The sequence below is a fragment of the Pseudophryne corroboree genome, chromosome 8 (assembly GCF_028390025.1).
Source record: "Pseudophryne corroboree isolate aPseCor3 chromosome 8, aPseCor3.hap2, whole genome shotgun sequence".
Classification (NCBI taxonomy): domain Eukaryota; kingdom Metazoa; phylum Chordata; class Amphibia; order Anura; family Myobatrachidae; genus Pseudophryne; species Pseudophryne corroboree.
The window spans coordinates 131799250-131820926 of NC_086451.1; the positions used below are offsets into that span (position 1 = coordinate 131799250).

At 49.4% G+C, this 21677-nt stretch overlaps 1 protein-coding gene across 5 annotated transcripts in view; it reads right to left on the bottom strand.

Moving 5' to 3' along the window:
• GTF3C3 (general transcription factor IIIC subunit 3) overlaps positions 1-21677 on the bottom strand; it is a 343614-nt gene that overhangs the window by 166993 nt on the left and 154944 nt on the right. Inside the window, exon 13 of one of the 5 annotated variants that reach the window (XM_063936929.1) lies at positions 12601-12765. The exons of the other annotated variants lie outside the window; for them this stretch is intronic. Coding sequence (XP_063792999.1) covers positions 12616-12765 — 150 coding nt within the window. The 3' untranslated portion in view covers positions 12601-12615. Of the gene's footprint in view, positions 1-12600; positions 12766-21677 lie in introns of those variants that run through there. 5 annotated transcript variants of the gene reach the window in all.

Genomic DNA, 21677 nt, shown 5'->3' on the forward strand with positions numbered 1-21677 from the left:
TGATAATGTTGAGCCGTCACATCCTTCCTAGCCTCTATCAGCGTAGGAATGACCTCATCCGGAATGCCTTTTTCTGCTAGGATCCGGCGTTCAACCGCCATGCCGTCAAACGCAGCCGCGGTAAGTCTTGGAACAGACAGGGCCCCTGTTGCACAAGTCCTGTCTTAGAGGCAGAGGCCACGGGTCCTCTGTGAGCATTTCTTGCAGATCTGGATACCAAGTCCTTCTTGGCCAATCTGGAACAATGAGTATTGTTCTCACTCCTCTTTTTCTTATGATTCTCAGCGCCTTGAGTATGAGAGGAAGAGGAGGAAATACATAGACCGACTGGAACACCCACGGTGTCACCAGTGCGTCCACAGCTATCGCCTGAGGGTCTCTTGACCTGGCGCAATATCTCTGCAGCTTTTTGTTGAGGCGGGATGCCATCATGTCCACCTGTGTCAGTTCCTACCGACTTGCAATCTGCGTGAATACTTCTTGATGAAGTCCCCCCTCTCCCGGGTGGAGGTCGTGCCTGCTGAGGAAGTCTGCTTCCCAGTTGTCCACTCCCGGAATGAACACTGCTGACAGTGCGCTTACGTGATTCTCCGCCAGCGAAGAATTCTGGTGGCTTCAACCATCGCCACCCTGCTCCTTGTGCCGCCTTGGCGGTTTACATGAGCCACTGCGGTGATGTTGTCTGACAGAATCAGACCGGTTGGTCGCGAAGCAGGGACTCCGCTTGACTTAGGGCGTTGTATATGGCCCTTAGTTCCAGGATGTTGATGTGAAGGCAAGTCTCCTGACTTGACCACAGCCCTTGGAAATTTCTTCCCTGTGTGACTGCCCCCCACCCTCGGATGCTTGCATCCGTGGTCACCAGGACCCAGTCCTGAATGCCGAATCTGCGACCTTCGAGAAGGTGAGCACTCTGCAGCCACCACAGGAGAGACACCCTGGCCCTGGGGGATAGGGTGATTAACCGATGCATCTGAAGATGTGATCCAGACCACTTGTCCAGTAAGTCCCATTGGAAGGTCCTCGCATGGAACCTGCCGAAGGGAATGGCCTCGTATGATGCCACCATCCTTCCCAGGACTCGAGTGCAGTGATGCACTGACACCTGTTTTGGTTTTAATAGATTCCTGACCAGTGTCATGAGCTCCTGAGCTCTCTCTATCGGGAGATAAACCCTGTTCTAGTCTGTGTCTAGGATCATGCCTAGGAGAGGTGGATGTGCTGTAGGAAACAACTGCGACTTTGGAATATATAGAATCCAGCCGTGTTGCCATTACACTTCCAGAGAAAGTGATACGCTTTTCAGCAACTGCTCTCTTGATCTCGCTTTTATGAGGAGATCGTCCAAGTACGGGATAATAGTGACACCTTGCTTCCGCAGGAGCACCATCATTTCCGCCATTACCTTGGTGAATATTCTCGGGGCCGTGGAGACACCAAACGGCAACGTCTGAAATTGGTAATGACAATCCCGTACCGCAATTCTGAGGTACGCCTGATGAGGTGGATAAATGGGGACATGAAGGTATGCATCCTTTATGTCCAGAGTCACCATAAAATCTCCCCCTTTCAGGCTTGCAATGACCGCTCTTAGCGATTCCATCTTGAACTTGAACCTTTTCAGGTATATGTTCAGGGATTTTAAATTCAATATGGGTCTGACCGAACCGTCTGGTTTCGGGACTACAACATGGTCGAATAATAACCCCCTCCTTGTTGAAGGAGGGGAACCTTGACCACCACCTGTTGAAGATACAATTTGTGAATTGCAGTTAACACTGTTTCCCTCTCATGTGGGGAAGCCGGCAGGGCCGTCGGTGAGGGGGCATCTCCTCAAAGTCCAGCTTGTATCCCTGAGACACAATATCTATTGCCCAGAAATCTAACAGGGAGTGAACCCACTTGTGGCTGAACTTACGAAGGCGTGCCCCCACCGGGCCTAGCTCCGCCTATGGAGCCCCAGCGACATGCGGTGGATCTTGTAGAGGCCGGGGAGGACTTCTGTTCCTGGGAACTAGCTGTGTTGCGCAGCTTCTTTCCTCTGCCCCCGCCTCTGGCAAGAAAGGACGCACCTCGGACTTTCTTGTTTCTTTGTTCGAAAGGCTGCATTTGATAATGTCGTGCTTTCCTAGGCTGTGCAGGAATATAAGGCAAAATATCAGAATTACCAGCTATAGCTGTGGAGACCAGGTCCGAGAACCCTTCTCCACACAATCCTCAGCCTTCCATATGCCTCTTAAGTCGGCATCATCTGTCCATTGCATATTCTACAGGACACGTCAAGCAGAAATCGACATAGCTTTAACTCTAGGACCCAGAAGACTCATGTCTCTTTGGGCATGTTTTATATATATATATATATATATCTATCTCTTAAGACAGCATCTTTAATATATATATATCTCTATGTATACATATATATATATATATATATATATATATATACATACTAGGGTCTCAATCTCTGCTGATAAGGTACCTGTCCACGCTGCCACAGCGCTATAAACCCATGCCGACACAATCGCCGGTCTGAGTAGTGTACCAGAATGTGTACGCTATCTGCAGGATCCCTGAGGATAGCTGTTACGTCAGGGCTACCTTTTGGGCAAACGTGACACCCTAGGGGAAGATTCCCATCGTATCCTGGCCCTAGTGGGGAAAGGATACTCCCTGAGAATTCTTTGTGGGAAACTGCAGTCTCTTGTCTGGAGATTCACGCTCTTTTTCATCATGAGAGGAGGGAAATTTACCTCAGCTTTCTTCCCCTTAAACATGTGGACCCTTGTGTCAGGGACAGATGAGTCATCAGTGATATGCAAATCATCTTTTATTACAATAATCATATATTGAATACTTTTCTGCCATTTTGGCTGTAACTTTGCATTATCGTAGTCGACACTGGAGTCAGACTCCGTGTCGATATCAGTGTCTATTATTTTGGATAGTGATCATTGAGAGACTCTGAAGGTCTCTGCGACATAGGGACAGACATGGGTAGATTCCCTGTCTGTTCTCTAATCTTTTGTGCAATAAATTCACCTTAGCACTTAATTACACATATCCAAACAGGTGTCGGCGTTGTCGACGGAGACACACTCTCACACACATATTTGCTCCATCTCCTCCTTAGGGGAGCCTTTTACCTCAGACATGTCGACACACACGTACCGACACACTCAGGGAATGCTCATCTGAAGACAATTCCCCCATAAGGCCCTTTGGAGAGACAGAGAGAGAGTATGCCAGCACACACCCCAGCGCTATTAACCCAGGAATAACACAGTAACTTAATGTTAACCCAGTAGCTGCTGTTTATATTGATTTTTGCGCATAATTATGTGCCCCCCCCTCTCTTTTTACCCTCTTCTACCGTGTAACTGCAGGGGAGAGGCTGGGGAGCTTCCTCTCAGCGGTGCTGTGGAGAAAAAACATGGCGCTGGTGAGTGCTGAGGAAGAAGCCCCGCCCCCTCGACGGCGGGCTTCTGTCCCGCTTTCATGTACAATTTTTGGCGGGGGCTCATACATATATACAGTGCCCAACTGTATATAAGCAAACCTTTGCCAAAGAGGTCTCTAATTGCTGCCCAGGGCGCCCTCCCCCTGCGCCCTGCACCGTTACAGTGACCGGAGTATGTGGGTGTAGTGTGGGAGCAATGGCGCACAGCTGCAGTGCTGTGCGCTACCTCAGTGTAGACTGGAGTCTTCTGCCGCCGATTTCGAAGTCTTCTTGCTTCTTTCACCCGGCTTCTGTCTTCCGGCTCTGCGAGGGGGACGGCGGCGCGGCTCCGGGATCGGACGACGAGGGTGAGATCCTGTGTACGATCCCTCTGGAGCTAATGGTGTCGCAAAAAGGGGTATGGCATAATACAAAGTGGGCGTGGTATAACAAAAAGTGGGCGTGGTATAACTAAAAAAGGGACGTAGCCTTGCTGCCTCACACGAAATAACACATTGGCCCAACAGGTAAAAACCTCAAACACATGACCCCACAGTGCCAGATACATATGCCCTCACAGTGCCATGTGCCCACAGTGCCAGATATGCCCCCACAGTGCCAGATACAGATATGCCCCCACAGTGCCATGTGCCCACAGTGCCAGATATGCCCCCAGTGTCAGATACAGATATGCCCCCACAGTGCCATGTGCCCACAGTGCCAGATATGCCCCCACAGTGCCATGTGCCCGCAGAGCCAGATATGCCCCCAGTGCCACATATGACCCCACAGTGCCAGATATGCCCCCACAGTGCCAGATTACAGATATGCCCCCACAGCGCCAGATTACAGATATGCCCCCACAGTGCCAGATATGCCCCCACAGTGCCAGATATGCCCCTACAGTGCCAGATAAAGATATGCCCCCACAGCGCCAGATTACAGATATGCCCCCACAGTGCCAGATATGCCCCCACAGTGCCATGTGCCCGCAGAGCCAGATATGCCCCCACAGTGCCACATATGACCCCACAGTGCCAGATATGCCCCCCACAGTGCCAGATTACAGATATGCCCCCACAGTGCCATGTGCCCGCAGAGCCAGATATGCCCCCAGTGCCACATATGCCACCACAGTGCCATGTGCCCAGTGCCAGATATGCCCTCAGTGCCATGTGCCCACAGTGCCAGATATGCCCCCACAGTGCCAGATATGCCCCACAGTGCCATGTGCCCGCAGAGCCAGATATACCCCACAGTGCCAGATATGCCCCCACAGTGACATGTGCCCAGTGCCAGATATGCCCTCACAGTGACATGTGCCCAGTGCCAGATATGCCCCACAGTGCCATGTGCCGCAGAGCCAGATATGCCCCCAGTGCCACATATGACCCCACAGTGCCAGATATGCCCCCACAGTGCCATGTGCCCAGTGCCAGATATGCCCTCAGTGCCATGTGCCCACAGTGCCAGATATGCCCCCACAGTGCCAGATATGCCCCACAGTGCCATGTGCCCGCAGAGCCAGATATACCCCACAGTGCCAGATATGCCCCCACAGTGCCAGATATGCCCCCACAGTGCCATGTGCCCACAGTGCCAGATATGCCCCCACAGTGCCATGTGCCCGCAGAGCCAGATATGTCCCCAGTGCCACATATGACCCCACAGTGCCAGATATGCCCCCACTGAGCTATGTGCCCCCACAGTGCCAGATATGCCCCCATAGAAGAGCTCACCGTGCTGTGTGTGGAGAGCGCAGTGCGCGCTTCTCTTGTCTGCCGCTCTGCCTCCTCAGTCTGATCTCCGGCGGTGACGGCAGCGTGTATGGCTCAAATCAGGTGCCGGTCCGCGAGCTCTCATTGGCTAACGAACCGGCACCTGATTTGAGCTATACACGCTGCCGTCACTGCCGCAGACCAGACTGAGGAGGCAGAGCGGCAGGCAGGAGAGGCGCGGCTTCGGGTGGCTGGGCGGCGGATCGCGATCGACTGGTCGCATGTCCGCGATCGACCAGTCGATCGCGATCGACTGTTTGGCCACCCCTGTCCTAGAGGATGCTGGGGACTCCGTAAGGACCATGGGGTTTAAACCAAAGCTCCAGACCGGGCAGGAGAGTACGGACGACTCTGCAGCACCGACTGAGCAAACGCAAGGTCCTCATCAGCCAGGGTATCAAACTTATAGAACTTTGCAAAAGTGTTTGAACCTGACCAGGTACCTGCTCGGCAAAGCTGTAAAGCCGAGACGCCTCGGGCAGCCGCCCAAGACGAGGCCACCTTCCTAGTGGAATGGGCCTTCACTGAATTTGGTAACTGCAATCCTGCCGTAGAAGGAGCCTGCTGAATCGTGTTACAGATCCAGCGAGCAATAGTCTGCTTCGAAGCAGGAGCGCCAACTTTGTTGGCTGCATACAGGACAAACAGTGCTTCTGTTTTCCTAATTCGAGCCGTCTTGGCTACATAGATTTTTAAGGCCCTGACTACATCCAGGGACTTGGAATCCTCCAAGTCACCCATAGCCACAGGCACCACAATAGGTTGGTTCATATGAAATGAAGAAACCACCTTAGGCAAAAATTGAGGACAAGTCCTCAGCTCTGCTCTATCCACGTGGAAGGTCATATAGGGGCTCTTGTGAGACAAGGCCGCCAATTCGGACACCCGCCTTGCAGATGCCAAGGCCAACAACATGACCACCTTCCAAGTGAGAAATTTCAATTCAACCGTTTGAAGAGGTTCAAACCAGTGAGACTTTAGGAACCGTAACACCACGTTAAGGTCCCAGGGTGCCACAGGGGGCACAAAAGGAGGCTGGATGTGCAGCACTCCCATTACAAAAGTCTGGACTTCTGGGAGAGAAGCCAATTCCCTCTGAAAGAAAATAGATAGGGCCAAAATCTGTACCTTAATGGAGCCCAATTTTAGGCCCATATCCACTCCTGTCTGTAGAAAGTGGAGAAAACGGCCCAGATGGAATTCTTCCGTAGGAGCATTCTTGGCTTCACACCAAGAAATATATTTCCTCCAGATACGGTGATAATGTTTTGCCGTCACCTCCTTCCTAGCCTTTATCAGAGTAGGGATGACCTCCTCCGGAATACCTTTCCCAGCTAGGATGCGGCGTTCAACCGCCATGCCGTCAAACGTAACCGCGGTAAGTCTTGGAACACGCAGGGCCCCTGTTGTAACAGGTCCTCCCTGAGAGGAAGAGGCCATGGATCTTCTGTGAGCATCTCCTGAAGATCTGAATACCAGGCCCTTCGAGGCCAATCTGGAACAATGAGGCTTGTTCTCACTCTTTTTTGTCTTATGATTCTCAATATTTTTGAGATGAGAGGAAGAGGGGGGAACACGTAGACCGACTGATACACCCAAGGTGTCACCAGGGCATCCACCGCTACTGCCTGAGGGTCCCTTGACCTGGCACAATACCTCCGAAGCTTCTTGTTGAGGCGTGACACCATCATGTCTTTGTGAGGAATTCCCCAAAGACTTGTTATCTCTGTAAAAACTTCTTGATGAAGTCCTCACTCTCCTGGATGGAGATTGTGTCTGCTGAGGAAGTCTGCCTCCCAGTTGTCCACTCCCGGAATGAAGACCGCTGACAGAGCGCTTACGTGATTTTCCGCCCAGCGAAGAATTCTGGTGGCTTCCGCCATTGCCACTCTGCTCCTTGTCCCGCCTTGGCGGTTTACATGAGCCACGGCTGTGACGTTGTCTGACTGGATCAGAACCGGTAGGTCGCGAAGAAGATTCTCCGCTTGTCGTAGACCGTTGTATATGGCTCTCAATTCCAGTACGTTGATGTGTAGACAGGCCTCCTGGCTTGACCATAGGCCCTGAAAATTTCTTCCTTGTGTGACTGCTCCCCATCCTCGGATGCTCGCGTCCGTGGTCACCAGAACCCAGTCTTGAATGCCGAACCTGCGACCCTCTAGAAGGTGAGCACTTTGCAGCCACCACAGGAGAGACACCCTGGCCCGGTGGGACAGGCTTATTTTCTGATTTATTAGCAGATGGGACCCTGACCACTTGTCCAGGAGGTCCCACTGAAAAGTCCTTGCATTTTCCCCAGAACTCGAGTGCATTGATGAACAGACACTCTTTTTGGTTTTAGCAAATCTCTGACCATGTTCTGGAGGTCCTGGGCTTTTTCCACCGGGAGAAAAATCCTCTTCTGTTCCGTGTCCAGAATTATGCCTAGGAATGATAGTCGAGTCGTTGGAATCATTTGTGACTTTGGCAGATTGAGAATCCAACCGTGTTGTTGTAGCACTCTCAGGGAGAGCGACACGCTCTTCTGCAATTGATCTCTCGATCTTGCTTTTATCAGGAGATCGTCCAAGTATGGGATAATTGTGACTCCCTGCCTGCGCAGGAGCACCATCATCTCCGCCATCACCTTGGTGAAAATCCTCGGGGCCGTGGAAAGCCCAAACGGCAACGTCTGAAACTGGGAATGACAGTCCCGTACAGCGAATCTCAGGTACGCCTGATGAGGAGGATATATGGGGACATGAAGGTATGCATCCTTTATGTCCAGTGACACCATAAAATCCCCCCCTTCCAGACTGGAGATCACAGCCCAGAGCGATTCCATCTTGAATTTGAACTTTTTCAAGTACAGGTTTAGAGATTTTAGATTTAAAATAGGTCTGACCGAACCATCCGGCTTCGGGACCACGAACAGGGTCGAATAGTACCCTTTCCCCTATTGAACTAGGGGAACCTTGACAATCACTTGCTGTTGATACAGCTTTTGAATTGCAGCTAACACTACTTTCCTCTCTGGGGAAGAAGCTGGCAAGACCGACTTGAAAAATCGTCGAGGGGGCACCTCTTCGAATTCCAGTTTGTAGCCTTGGGATACAATATCCATCGCCCAAGGATCCACGTCTGACAGAACCCAGACCTGGCTGAAGAGTCGAAGACGTGCCCCCACCGGTGTGGACTCCTTCAGTGGAGCCCCAGCGTCATGCGGTGGATTTAGTAGAAGCCGGGGAGGACTTCTGCTCCTGGGAACTAGCCGGAGCAGGCGCTCTCTTTCCTCTACCCTTACCTCTGGCGAGGAAAGATGAGCCCCGACCTCTTCTGGACTTACGCGACCGAAAGGACTGCATCTGATATTGTGGAGTTTTCTTTTGTTGTGGGGAACAAAAGGCAAAAAGGTAGATTTACCCGCGGTAGCTGTGGCAACCAGGTCCGCGAGACCTTCCCCAAGTAAAACTTCACCTTTGTATGGCAAAACCTCCATGTTTCTTTGAGTCGGCATCACCCATCCATTGGCGGGTCCACAGGGCGCACCTAGCAGAAATCGCCATGGCGTTGGCTCTCGAACCCAGCAGCCCAACGTCTCTTTGAGCGTCCCTCATATATAAGACTGCGTCTTTAATGTAGCCTAAGGTCAATAAAATGGTATCCCTATCTAGGATATCAAGGTCAGCTGAAAAGGTATCTGTCCAAGCTGCAACTGCACTACACACCCATGCCGATGCTATTGCCGGTCTGAGCAAAGCACCTGTATGCGCATAAATAGACTTTAAAGTAGTTTCCTGTTTGCGATCAGCAGGATCCTTGAGGGCTGCCGTGTCTGGAGACGGTAGCGCCACTTTCTTGGACAGGCGTGTAAAAGCCTTGTCCACCCTGGGTGAGGATTCCCAACGTACCCTGTCCTGTGCAGGGAAAGGATATGCCATAAGAATCCTCTTGGGAATCTGCAGTTTTTTTAGCAGGAGTTTCCCAAGTTTTTTCAAATAACTTGTTAATCTCATGGGATGGGGGAAAGGTTACCTCAGGTTTCTTTTCCCTATACATGCGCACTCTCGTGTCAGGGACCAAGGGGTCATCTGTGATATGCAAAACCTCTTTTATTGCAATAATCATATAATGAACACTTTTTGCCACCCTTGGGTGCAACCTCGCTTCATCATAGTCGACACTGGAGTCAGAGTCCGTGTCGGTATCAGTGTCTGCTATTTGGGATAGGGGACGTTTTTGAGACCCAGAAGGGGACGGTGACCCAGCCAAAGCCGTGGATTGACTCCCTGCTCTTTCCCTGGACTCTGCTTTGTCCAATCTCTTATGTAATAAGGTCGCATTTGCATTTAAAACATTCCACATGTCCATCCAATCATGAGTCGGCGTTGCCGACGGCGACACCACAATCATCTGCTCCACCTCCTCCTTAGCGGAGCCTTCCGCATCAGACATGCCGACACACTCATACCGACACCCCCACACACACAGGGATATAGTTATAAGGAGACAGTTCCCCAATAAGGCCCTTTGGAGAGACAGAGAGAGAGTATGCCAGCACACACCCAGCGCCAACTGACACTGGAAAATAATGTCCCAGATAATAGCGCTTTTATATAAAATTACTGTGTAATGCACTCACTGCGCCTTACAAGTTGCCCCACTCCTCTTTTCAGCCCTGAGTCACCGTGTTCAGCAGGGGAGAGACCTGGGAGCCAGCTTCTCTGCAGATCTCTGTGGAGAAAATGGCGCTAGTGCTGAGGGACCAAGCTCCGCCCCCTCCATCGGCGGGCTTCGGTCCCACTCACAATATCTCAAACTGGCGGGGGATTTAAAGAATTATTGCCTCCGCAGTATCTATGCCAGATATAGAGGTTTAATTGCTGCTCAGGGCGCCCCCCCTGCGCCCTGCACCCATCTGTGCCCGCTAGTGTGTGTGGGAGCACACCGCTTACCTCAGTGAAGATCTGAAGTCTTCTGCCGCCTTGAAGTCTTCTTTTCTTCTTATATTCACCCGGCTTCAATCTTCCGGCTCTGCGAGGAGGATGGCGGCGCGGCTCCGGGACGAACGGCGAGGGGAGACCTGCGTTCCGACTCCCTCTGGAGCTAATGGTGTCCAGTAGCCTAAGAAGCAGAGCCTATCACTTAAGTAGGTCTGCTTCTCTCTCCTCAGTCCCACGATGCAGGGAGCCTGTTGCCAGCAGTGTTCCCTGAAAATAAAAAACCTAACAAAATTCTTTATCAGAGAAACTCAGGAGAGCTCCCCTGTAATGCACCCAATGTCCTCTGGGCACAGGATCTAACTGAGGTCTAGAGGAGGGGCATAGAGGGAGGAGCCAGTGCACACCCATTCTAAAGTTCTTTATAGTGCCCATGTCTCCTGCGGAGCCCGTCTATACCCCATGGTCCTTACGGAGTCCCCAGCATCCTCTAGGACGTAAGAGAAAAAAATTTATAAATAAAAATTTGAAAATTGGCATGTGCATATGCATTCACTCCCTTTGCTATGAAGCCCCTCAAAAGTTCTGGTGCAACCAATTACCTTCAGAAGTCACATAATTAGTGAAATGAAGTCCACCTGTGTGCAATCTAAGTGGCACATGATCTGTCAGTATAAACACACCTTTTCTGAAAGGCCCCAGAGGCTGCAACATCACTAAGCAAGAGGCATCACACCATGAAGACCAAGGAGCTCTCCAAACACGTCAGGGACAAAGTTGTTGAGAAGTCAGGGTTGGGTTATATAGAAAAATATCCAAATCTTTGATGATCCCCTGAAATACCATCCAATCCATCATCTTCAAATGGAAAGAACATGGTAAAACAACAAACCTGCCAAGAGAGGGCCGGCCACCAAAACTCACAGACCCTGCAAGGAGGGCATTAATCAGAGAGGCAGCACAGAGACCAAGGGGTTCATTCCGAGTTTATCGCTCGCTAGCAGTTTTTAGCAGCCGTGCAAACGCATTGTCGCCACCCACCGGGTAGTGTATTTTCGCTTTGCAGAAGTGCGAACGCTTGTGCAGCAGAGCGCCTGCAAAACCTTTTTGTGCAAAACAAGACCAGCCCTGTAGTTACTCTTCGTGTGCGTTGATTCTAACGACGGAGGGACGGCTTTTGACGTCACACACCCTCCCAGCGAATGCTCAGCCGCGCCTGCGATTTTTCAGCCACTAAGCACTCCCTAAAAACGGTCAGTTGACACCCAGAAAAGCCCACTTCATGTCAATCTTCCTGCATTCGGCCGTGCGACAGGAATGGTCGTTAAACTCTATGCAAACCCACGATGCTCATTGTACCTGTACGAAGCGCCTGTGCATTGCGGTGCATATGCATGCGCAGATATGCCGTTTTTCAGCCTGATCGCTGCACTGTGAACAACGGCAGCTAGCGATCAACTCTGAATGACCCCCCCCAAAGGTAACCCTGAAGGAGCTGCAGAGTTCCACAGCAGAGACTGGTGTATCTGCGCATGTGACCACAATAAGCCGTGCACTCCATAGAACTGGGCTTTATGGAAGAGTGGCCAGAAAAAAGCCATTACTTAGTGTTAAAAATAAGAAGGCACGTTTTGAGTTTGCCAAAAAGTATGGAGGAAGGTACTCTGGTCAGATGAGACTAAAATGTAACTTTTTCAGCCACCAAGGAAAACGCTATGTCTGGCGCAAACCCAAAACATCCCATCACCCCAAGAACACCATCCCCACAGTGAAACATTGTGGCAGCATCATGCAGTGGGGATGTTTTTTAGCAGCAGGGACTGGGAAACGGTTTCGAGTCGAGGGAAAGATGGATGATGCTAAATACAGGGATATTCTTGAGCAAAACCTGTTTCAGTCTGCCTGTGATTTGAGACTGGGACGGAGGTTCACCTTCCAGCAGGACAATGACCCGAAGCATACTGCTAAATCAACACTCGAGTGGTTTAAGGCGAAACATTTAAATATGTTGGAATGGCCTAGTCAAAGCCCAGATCTCAATCCAGGTGAGAATCTGTGGTCAGACTTGAAGATTGCTGTTCACAAGCGGAAACCATCCAACAAGAAGGAGCTGAAGCAGTTTTGCCTTGAGGAATGGGCAAAAATCCCAGTGGCAAGCTCATAGAGACTTATCCAAAGCGATTTGAAGCTGTAATTCCCGCAAAAGGTGGCTCTACAAAGTACTGACTTTAGGGGAGTGAATAGTTATGCACGGTGAAGTTTTCTGTTATTTTGTCCTATTTGTTGTTTGCTCCACAATAAAAAAATAAATAAACATCTTCAAGGTTGTAGCCATGTTCTGTGAATGAACTGATGCAAACCTTCAAGCAATCCATTTTATTTCCAGGTTTTGAGGCAACAAAACATGAAAACTGCAAAGGGAAGGGGGGGGGGGGGGAGTGAATACTTTAGCAAGGCATTGTATATTTACAACTAAAATGGATCAATACGGATGTTTCCTTATCTTTTCTGCAGTCACGCCAAGCATGGCACGCCAGATCATGTGAGAATCTTCTAGCGTTGGGGGTCTTTTTTGCTGAAAATGCATCTTAGTCACAAAGCAATGCGAAGGCACAGTTTTTTCCTGGAAAAACTATAACATAGCATTATTAATGCAGATACAGCTGCAAACAGAATATAGGCATTCCATATATCATTTTAATCAGCAGTCTGCTTGCACAACTTATTAACATACAGTAGTAATGCGAATAAGACGTAAATTTCTTAAAATTAAAGATTTGTCCCTGAAGAGGTTAAGTTAGTCTGTACAAGAAAAGAGGCAGCACAGTGTATTCAATGTAGCACGCTAACAGAGTACAACTAAAATAATATATAAATGTAATCCTTCAAAAGGGATTTTATCATCAACCTTCATTTTTTAAAAACAATGGAATGTGCTTAGACACGTGCTTTTAAGAATTATAAAAAAATCAGGGGGTGTGAGCGGCATCTAAAAACAGACTGCAGCATATTTTCTCTTTTTTTTATCTCCATTCACAATACATCTGCGTTGTTACAGTAACAGCTACATGCCACCATGTATTTAGCAAATAATGTCTATTAATAAAATGTATTTATATATATATATATATATATATATACACACACACACACACACACACACACACATACATATAGAAAAAACAAATCTGAGGGCACTATTAAAAGTGTACTGTATAAAAACGATTCATATTGTAAAAACAATACAGCATTTATTTGTAAAAATACAGAAATACAGCATAAAACAGTCTCTGTATATTTTTACATAAAGAAGTCTTCAAGAGTATCCTTTTTAATCATTCAGTTTCTTTTGTCAGTAATTCCATATGTAGCGGAACAATTGAACAAACCAACGCATTTCGTCCCTTAACGGGACTTCATCAGGGGTAATAAATCAAAATGATCAAAAACTGAAGAAAAGTTGGTTGATACTTTATTTAGACCAAGTTATATAGACATAATACCAATTAATGAGTGGTATGGTGAAGTATAGAGTGAAGCAGCTCTGTAGTGTATAGGAGTCCTTAACTACAGTATGACGTATTCCCGCCAAAAGGGTTAAAATAAAAAAATTTCCCCAATATTAATGGTAAATATCTCCAACTGAACCTTTGGATACAACAATGGCCTTCCGAGCCTTCTGAGAATGGTAAATGTACAATGTACAATTCAGGTCATGTGTACCTCTCAAAGTTCAGCAGACAACTGCTATGCCCCCTCCCTCTATGCCCCAGACCTTAGTTAGATCTTGTGCCCAGAGGAGAATGGGTGCACTGCAGAGAGCTCTCCAGAGTTTTCTGTTGAAAAATAATTTTGTTAGGTTTTTTATTTTCAGGGAGTCCTGTTGGCAACAGACTCCCTGCATTGTGGGACTGAGGAGAGAGAAGCTGGCTTGTCAAGTTGGGCACTGCTTCTAAGGCTACTGGACACCATTAGCTCCAGAGGGTGTCGGAACACAGGTCTCACCTGGGGTTCGTCCCGGAGCTGCGCAGCCGTCCTCCTCACAGATGCCGAAGATAGAAGCCGGGTGAGTATGAGAAGGCAGAAGACATCTTAGGCGGCAGAAGACATCAGATCTTCATGAGGTAAGGCGCGCAGCGGTAAGCTGCGCGCCATTGCTCCCAGTCACACACACAGAGCAGCACTGAAGGGTGCAGGGCGCAGGGGGGCGCGCCCTGGGCAACAATATTCCTCACTTTTGGGCAAATTCAGATAGATTAGGCTGCGGAGGCAGTAAATCTAAGATCCCCCGCCATTTTAATAGAAAAGTCACTGGGACCGAAGCCCGCTGTCGGGTGGGCGGGGCTTGATCCTCAGCACTAACCAGCGCCATTTTCTCCACAGAAGCTGCATGCATGAACGCTGGCTCCCTGGTCTCTCCCCTGCTGAACTTCACAGGCTGGAAAAAAGAGGAGGGGGGCACATTAGCGACGCAGTGAGTGGGAATTGGTATATTATATATAAAAAAGCGCTATCTGGTCATATTTTTTCCAGTGTTTTTAAGCGCTGGTGTGTGCTGGCATACTCTCTCTCTGTCTCTCCTAAGGGCCTGGTTGGGGTTTTGTCCCCTTGTAGGTTAATCCCTGTGTGTGGGGGATGTCGGTACGTGTGTGTCGACATGTCTGAGGCTTCTCCAAGGAGGAGGTGGAGCAAATGAGTGGTGTGTCCCCGTCGGTTGTGCCGACTCCGGATTGGATGGACATGTGGCATATGTTGAATGCAAGTGTAGCATCTTTACATAAAAGGCTTGATAAGGCTGACTTAGGGGGGATATCAGGGGGTCAATCCTCGGATTGGACCGAGTCACAGGGCCCGTCGGGGTCTCAAAAGCGTCCCTTAACACAAGACACTACTACCGACACGGATTCTGACTCCAGTGTCGACTACGACGAAGTAAAATTGCACCCTAGGGTGACTAAAACCATTCAGTGTATGATTGTGGTAATAGGGGATGTGTTGCATATTGAGGATGAACCCTCGGTCCCCGACACAAGGGTACACATGTTTAAGGGAAAGAAACAGATTATTAATTTTCCCGCATCCCATGAATTAAATTATTTCTTTGGAAAAGCTTGGGAGACTCCAGAATAGAGACCGCAGATACCCAAAAGAATTTATATGGCATACCCCTTCCCTAAGCAGGACAGGGAGATTTGGGAATCTTCCCCCACTGTGGGACACGCTTGTCCAAGAAAGTGGCGCTACCGTCTCCTGACACAGCGGCCCTTAAGGACCCTGCAGATCGCTGGCAAGAAACTACCTAAAAGTGTATTTATTCTCATACGGGTGCTGTGCTAAGACCGACAATTGCGTCGGCATGGGTGTGTAGCACAATTGCAGCTTGGACAGATTAGCTGACAGATCAATTTGATAATATGGATAAGGATACTATATTCTTAACTCTAGCCCATATAAAAGACGCAGTCTTATTTATGAGGGATGCTCAAAGGGACATTGGATTGCTAGCTTCTAGGGCCAATGCCATGTCTATCTCAGCGAGAAGATCCTTATGGACTCGTCAATGGACGGGTGATGCGGATTCCAAAAAACATATGGAAGTACTACCCTATACGGGTGATGTAATGTTTGGGGATGGGCTGACGGACCTGGTTTCCACAGCTACAGCAGGTAAATCAAATTTTTTACCATATGTTCCCCAACAGCAAAAGAAAGTAACACCCTATCAGATGCAGTCCTTTCGGTCGCACAAGTCCAGAATAGGTCGGGGATATTCTTTCCTCGCCAGAGGTAAGGGCAGAGCCAAAAGAGCACCTGCTTCGGCAGGTGCCCAGGAACAAAAGTCCTCCCCGGCTGCTCCAAAACCCACAGCATGACGCTGGGGCTCCCCTGAGGGAGTCCGCACCGGTGGGGGCACGTCTTCGACTTTTCAGTCAGGCCTGGGTCAGTTCAGACCTGAATCCCTGGGTGTTGGACATAGTTTCCCAGGGTTACAAATTGGAATTCGAGGAGATGCTCACAGGAGATCCCTGGCCTCTTCCTCTGAGGGAAGACCTGTTGCAACAGGGGCCCTGTGTATTTCAAGACTTACCGCGGTTACGTTTGACGGCATGGCGGTTGAACGCCGAATCCTAGCGAAAAAGGGGATTCCGGAAGAGGTCATCCCTACTTTAATAAAGGCTAGGAAGGAGGTGACGGTTAAGCATTATCACCGTATCTGGCGAAAGTTTGTGTCTTGGTGTGAGACCAAGAATGCACCTACGGAAGATTTTCATCTGGGTCGTTTTCTCCACTTCCTACAGACAGGAGTGGATATGGGCCTGAAATTAGGCTCTGTTAAGGTACAAATTTCATCCCTCTCGATTTTCTTTCAGAAGGAATTGGCTTCTCTTCCAGAAGTCCAGACGTTTGTAAAGGGAGTGCTGCATATCCAGCCCCCTTTTGTGCCTCCAGTGGCTCCATGGGACCTGAACGTGGTGTTGCAGGTTGAGTTGAAATTTCTTACCTGGAAGGTGGTCATGCTGTTGGCCTTGGCATCAGCAAGGCGAGTGTCTGAATTGGCGGCTTTGTCACACAAGAGCCCCTATTTGATTTTTCATGTGGATCGAGCTGAATTGAGGACACGTCCGCAATTTTTGCCTAAAGTGGTTTCTTCATTCCATATGAATCAACCTATTGTGGTGCCTGTGGCTACAAGTGACCTGGAGGATTCCAGATCCCTGGATGTAGTCAGGGCCTTAAAAATTTATGTAGCCAGAACGGCTAAAATTAGGAAAACAGAGGCTCTGTTTGTCCTGTATGCTGCTAATAAGATTGGCGCACCTGCTTCGAAGCAGACTATTGCTCGCTGGATCTGTAATACGATTCAGCTGGCTCATTCTACGGCTGGATTGCCGATACCAAATTCGGTTAAAGCCCATTCCACTAGGAAGGTGGGCTCTTCTTGGGCGGCTGCCCGAGGCGTCTCGGCATTACAGCTTTGCCGAGCGGCTACTTGGTCGGGGTCAAACACTTTTGCTAAATTCTACAAGTTTGATACCCTGGCTGATGAGGACCTAGCGTTTGCTCAGTCGGTGCTGCAGAGTCATACGCACTCTCCCGCCCAATTGGATGCTTTGGTATAAACCCCATGGTCCTTACGAAGTCCCCAGCATCCTCTAGGACGTAAGAGAAAATAAGAATTTACTCACCGGTAATTCTGTTTCTCGTAGTCCGTAGTGGATGCTGGGAACTCCGTAAGGACCATGGGGAATAGCGGGCTCCGAAGGAGGCTGGGCACTCTAGAAAGATCTTAGACTACCTGGTGTGCACTGGCTCCTCCCACTATGACCCTCCTCCAAGCCTCAGTTAGGTACTGTGCCCGGACGAGCGTACACAATAAGGAAGGATTTTGAATCCCGGGTAAGACTCATACTAGCCACACCAATCACACCGTACAACTCGTGATATGAAACACAGTTAACAGTATGAAACAATAGAGCCTCTCAACAGATGGCTCAACAATAACCCGATTTAGTTAACAATAACTATGTACAAGTAATGCAGATAAACCGCACTTGGGATGGGCGCCCAGCATCCACTACGGACTACGAGAAACAGAATTACCGGTGAGTAAATTCTTATTTTCTCTAACGTCCTAGTGGATGCTGGGAACTCCGTAAGGACCATGGGGATTATACCAAAGCTCCCAAACGGGCGGGAGAGTGCGGATAACTCTGTAGCACCGAATGAGAGAACTCCAGGTCCTCCTCAGCCAGGGTATCAAATTTGTAGAATTTTGCAAACGTGTTTGCCCCTGACCAAGTAGCTGCTCGGCAAAGTTGTAAAGCCGAGACCCCTCGGGCAGCCGCCCAAGATGAGCCCACCTTCCTTGTGGAATGGGCATTGACAGATTTTGGCTGTGGCAGGCCTGCCACAGTATGTGCAAGCTGAATTGTACTACAAATCCAACGAGCAATAGTCTGCTTAGAAGCAGGAGCACCCAGCTTGTTGGGTGCATACAGGATAAACAGCGAGTCAGATTTTCTGACTCCAGCCGTCCTGGAAACATATATTTTCAGGGCCCTGACAACGTCTAGCAACTTGGAGTCCTCCAAATCCTTAGTAGCCGCAGGCACCACAATAGGCTGGTTCAGGTGAAACGCTGACACCACCTTAGGGAGAAACTGGGGACGAGTCCTCAATTCTGCCCTATCCATATGGAAAATCAGATAAGGGCTTTTACATGATAAAGCCGCCAACTCTGACACTCGCCTGGCTGAAGCCAAGGCCAATAACATGACCACTTTCCACGTGAGATATTTCAGATCCACGGTTTTTAGTGGCTCAAACCAATGTGATTTTAAGAAACTCAACATCACGTTGAGATCCCAAGGTGCCACAGGAGGCACAAATGGGGGCTGAATATGCAGCACTCCTTTCACAAATGTCTGAACTTCAGGTACTGAAGCTAGTTCTTTTTGAAAGAAAATCGACAGAGCCGAGATCTGTACCTTAATGGAGCCCAGTTTTAGGCCCATATTCACTCCTGCTTGCAGGAAATGCAGAAATCGACCTAGTTGAAATTCCTCTGTTGGGGCCTTTTTGGCCTCGCACCAAGCAACATATTTCCGCCATATGCGGTGATAATGCTTTGCCGTAACATCTTTCCTGGCTTTAATAAGCGTAGGAATGACTTCCTCCGGAATGCCCTTTTCCTTCAGGATCCGGCGTTCAACCGCCATGCCGTCAAACGCAGCCGCGGTAAGTCTTGGAACAGACAGGGGCCCTGCTGCAGCAGGTCCTGTCTGAGCGGCAGAGACCACGGGTCCTCTGAGATCATCTCTTGAAGTTCCGGGTACCACGCTCTTCTCGGCCAATCCGGAACCACGAGAATTGTGTTTACTCCTCGCTTTCTTATTATTCTCAATACCTTTGGTATGAGAGGTAGAGGAGGGAACACATAAACTGACCGGTACACCAACGGTGTCACTAGAGCGTCCACAGCTATCGCCTGAGGGTCTCTTGACCTGGCGCAATACTTCTCTAGTTTTTTGTTTAGGCGGGACGCCATCATGTCCACCTGTGGACGACCCCATTGATTTACAATCATTTGGAAGACTTCTGGATGAAGTCCCCACTCTCCCGGGTGGAGGTCGTGCCTGCTGAGAAAGTCTGCTTCCCAGTTGTCCACTCCCGGGATGAACACTGCTGACAGTGCTAGTACATGATTCTCCGCCCATCTGAGAATTTTTGTGGCTTCTGCCATCGCCGTCCTGCTTCTTGTGCCGCCCTGTCGATTCACATGGGCGACTGCCGTGATGTTGTCTGACTGGATCAGCACCGGCTGGTGTAGGAGCAGGGATTTTGCTTGACTTAGGGCATTGTAAATGGCCCTTAGTTCCAGAATATTTATGTGAAGGGCAGTCTCCTGACTTGACCATAGTCCTTGGAAATTTCTTCCCTTTGTGACTGCCCCCCAGCCTCGTAGGCTGGCATCCGTGGTCACCAGGACCCAGTCCTGTATGCCGAATCTGCGGCCCTCCAGAAGATGAGCACTGTGCAGCCACCACAGAAGAGACACCCTGGTTCGTGGAGACAGGGTTATTAAACGATGCATCTGAAGATGCGATCCGGACCACTTGTCCAACAGGTCCCACTGAAAAATCCTGGCATGGAACCTGCCGAATGGAATTGCTTCGTAAGAAGCTACCATCTTTCCCAGGACCCGCGTGCAGTGATGCACCGATACCTGTTTTGGTTTTAGGAGGTCTCTGACTAGAGAAGACAACTCCCTGGCTTTCTCCTCCGGGAGAAACACTTTTTTCTGGGCCGTGTCCAGAATCATTCCCAGGAACATTAGACGTGTCGTGGGGACCAGCTGTGACTTTGGGATATTCAGAATCCAGCCGTGCTGGCTCAGCACTTCCTGAGATAGTGCTACTCCCACTAACAACTGTTCCTTGGATCGTGCCTTTATTAGGAGATCGTCCAAGTATGGGATAATTAAAACTCCCTTTTTTCGAAGGAGTATCATCATTTCCGCCATAACCTTGGTAAATACCCTTGGTGCCGTGGAGAGTCCAAACGGCAGCGTCTGGAATTGGTAATGGCAGTCCTGTACCACAAATCTGAGGTACTCCTGGTGAGAATTGTAAATGGGGACATGCAGGTAAGCATCCTTGATGTCCAGGGATACCATGTAATCCCCCTCGTCCAGGCTTGCAATAACCGCCCTGAGCGATTCCATCTTGAACTTGAATTTTTTTATGTATGTGTTCAAGGATTTCAAATTTAAAATGGGTCTCACCGAACCGTCCGGTTTCGGCACCACAAATAGTGTGGAATAGTAACCCCGGCCTTGTTGAAGTAGGGGTACCTTGATTATCACCTGCTGGGAATACAGCTTGTGAATCGCTGCTAGCACCGCCTCCCTGTCTGAGGGAGCAATCGGCAAGGCGGATTTTAGGAAACGGCGGGGTGGAGTCGCCTCGAATTCCAGCCTGTATCCCTGAGATACTATTTGAAGGATCCAGGGATCCACCTGTGAGCGGGCCCACTGATCGCTGAAATTCCTGAGGCGGGCCCCCACCGTACCTGGCTCCGCCTGTGAAGCCCCACCGTCATGCGGCGGACTTGGAAGAGGAAGCGGGGGAGGACTTTTGTTCCTGGGAACCTGCTGTTTGCTGCAGCCTTTTTCCCCTGCCTCTGCCTCTTGACAGAAAAGACCCTCCTTTTCCCCGCTTGTTTTTCTGGGACCGAAAGGACTGAACCTGATAAAATGGCGCCTTCTTAGGCTGTGAGGGGACATGGGGTAAAAATGCTGACTTCCCAGCCGTTGCTGTGGAAACTAGGTCGGAGAGACCATCCCCAAATAATTCCTCCCCCTTATAAGGCAAGACTTCCATGTGCCTTTTGGAATCTGCATCTCCAGTCCACTGGCGAGTCCATAAGCATCTCCTAGCAGAGATAGATAATGCACTTATTTTAGATGCCAGCCGGCAGATTTCCCTCTGTGCATCTCTCATGTATAAGACTGAGTCTTTTATATGGTCAATTGTTAGCAGGAACGTGTCTCTGTCTAACGTGTCAATATTTTCTGACAGTTTATCTGACCACGCAGCGGCAGCACTGCACATCCATGCTGACGCAATAGCTGGTCTGAGTATAATGCCTCAGTGTGTATATACAGACTTCAGGATCGCCTCCTGCTTTCTATCAGCAGGTTCCTTAAGGGCGGCCGTATCCTGGGACGGTAGTGCCACCTTTTTAGACAAACGTGTGAGCGCTTTATCCACCCTCGGGGGTGTTTCCCAACGTAACCTATCCTCTGGCGGGAAAGGGAACGCCATTAGTAGCTTCTTAGGAATTACCAATTTCTTATCAGGGGAAGCCCACGCTTCTTCACACACTTCATTTAATTCATCTGACGGGGGAAACACTACAGGTAGTTTTTTCTCCCCAAACATAATACCCTTTTTTGTGGTACCTGGATGTAAATCAGAAATATTTAACACCTCTTTCATTGCCTCAATCATGCAGTGAATGGCCTTAACGGGCATTAAATTT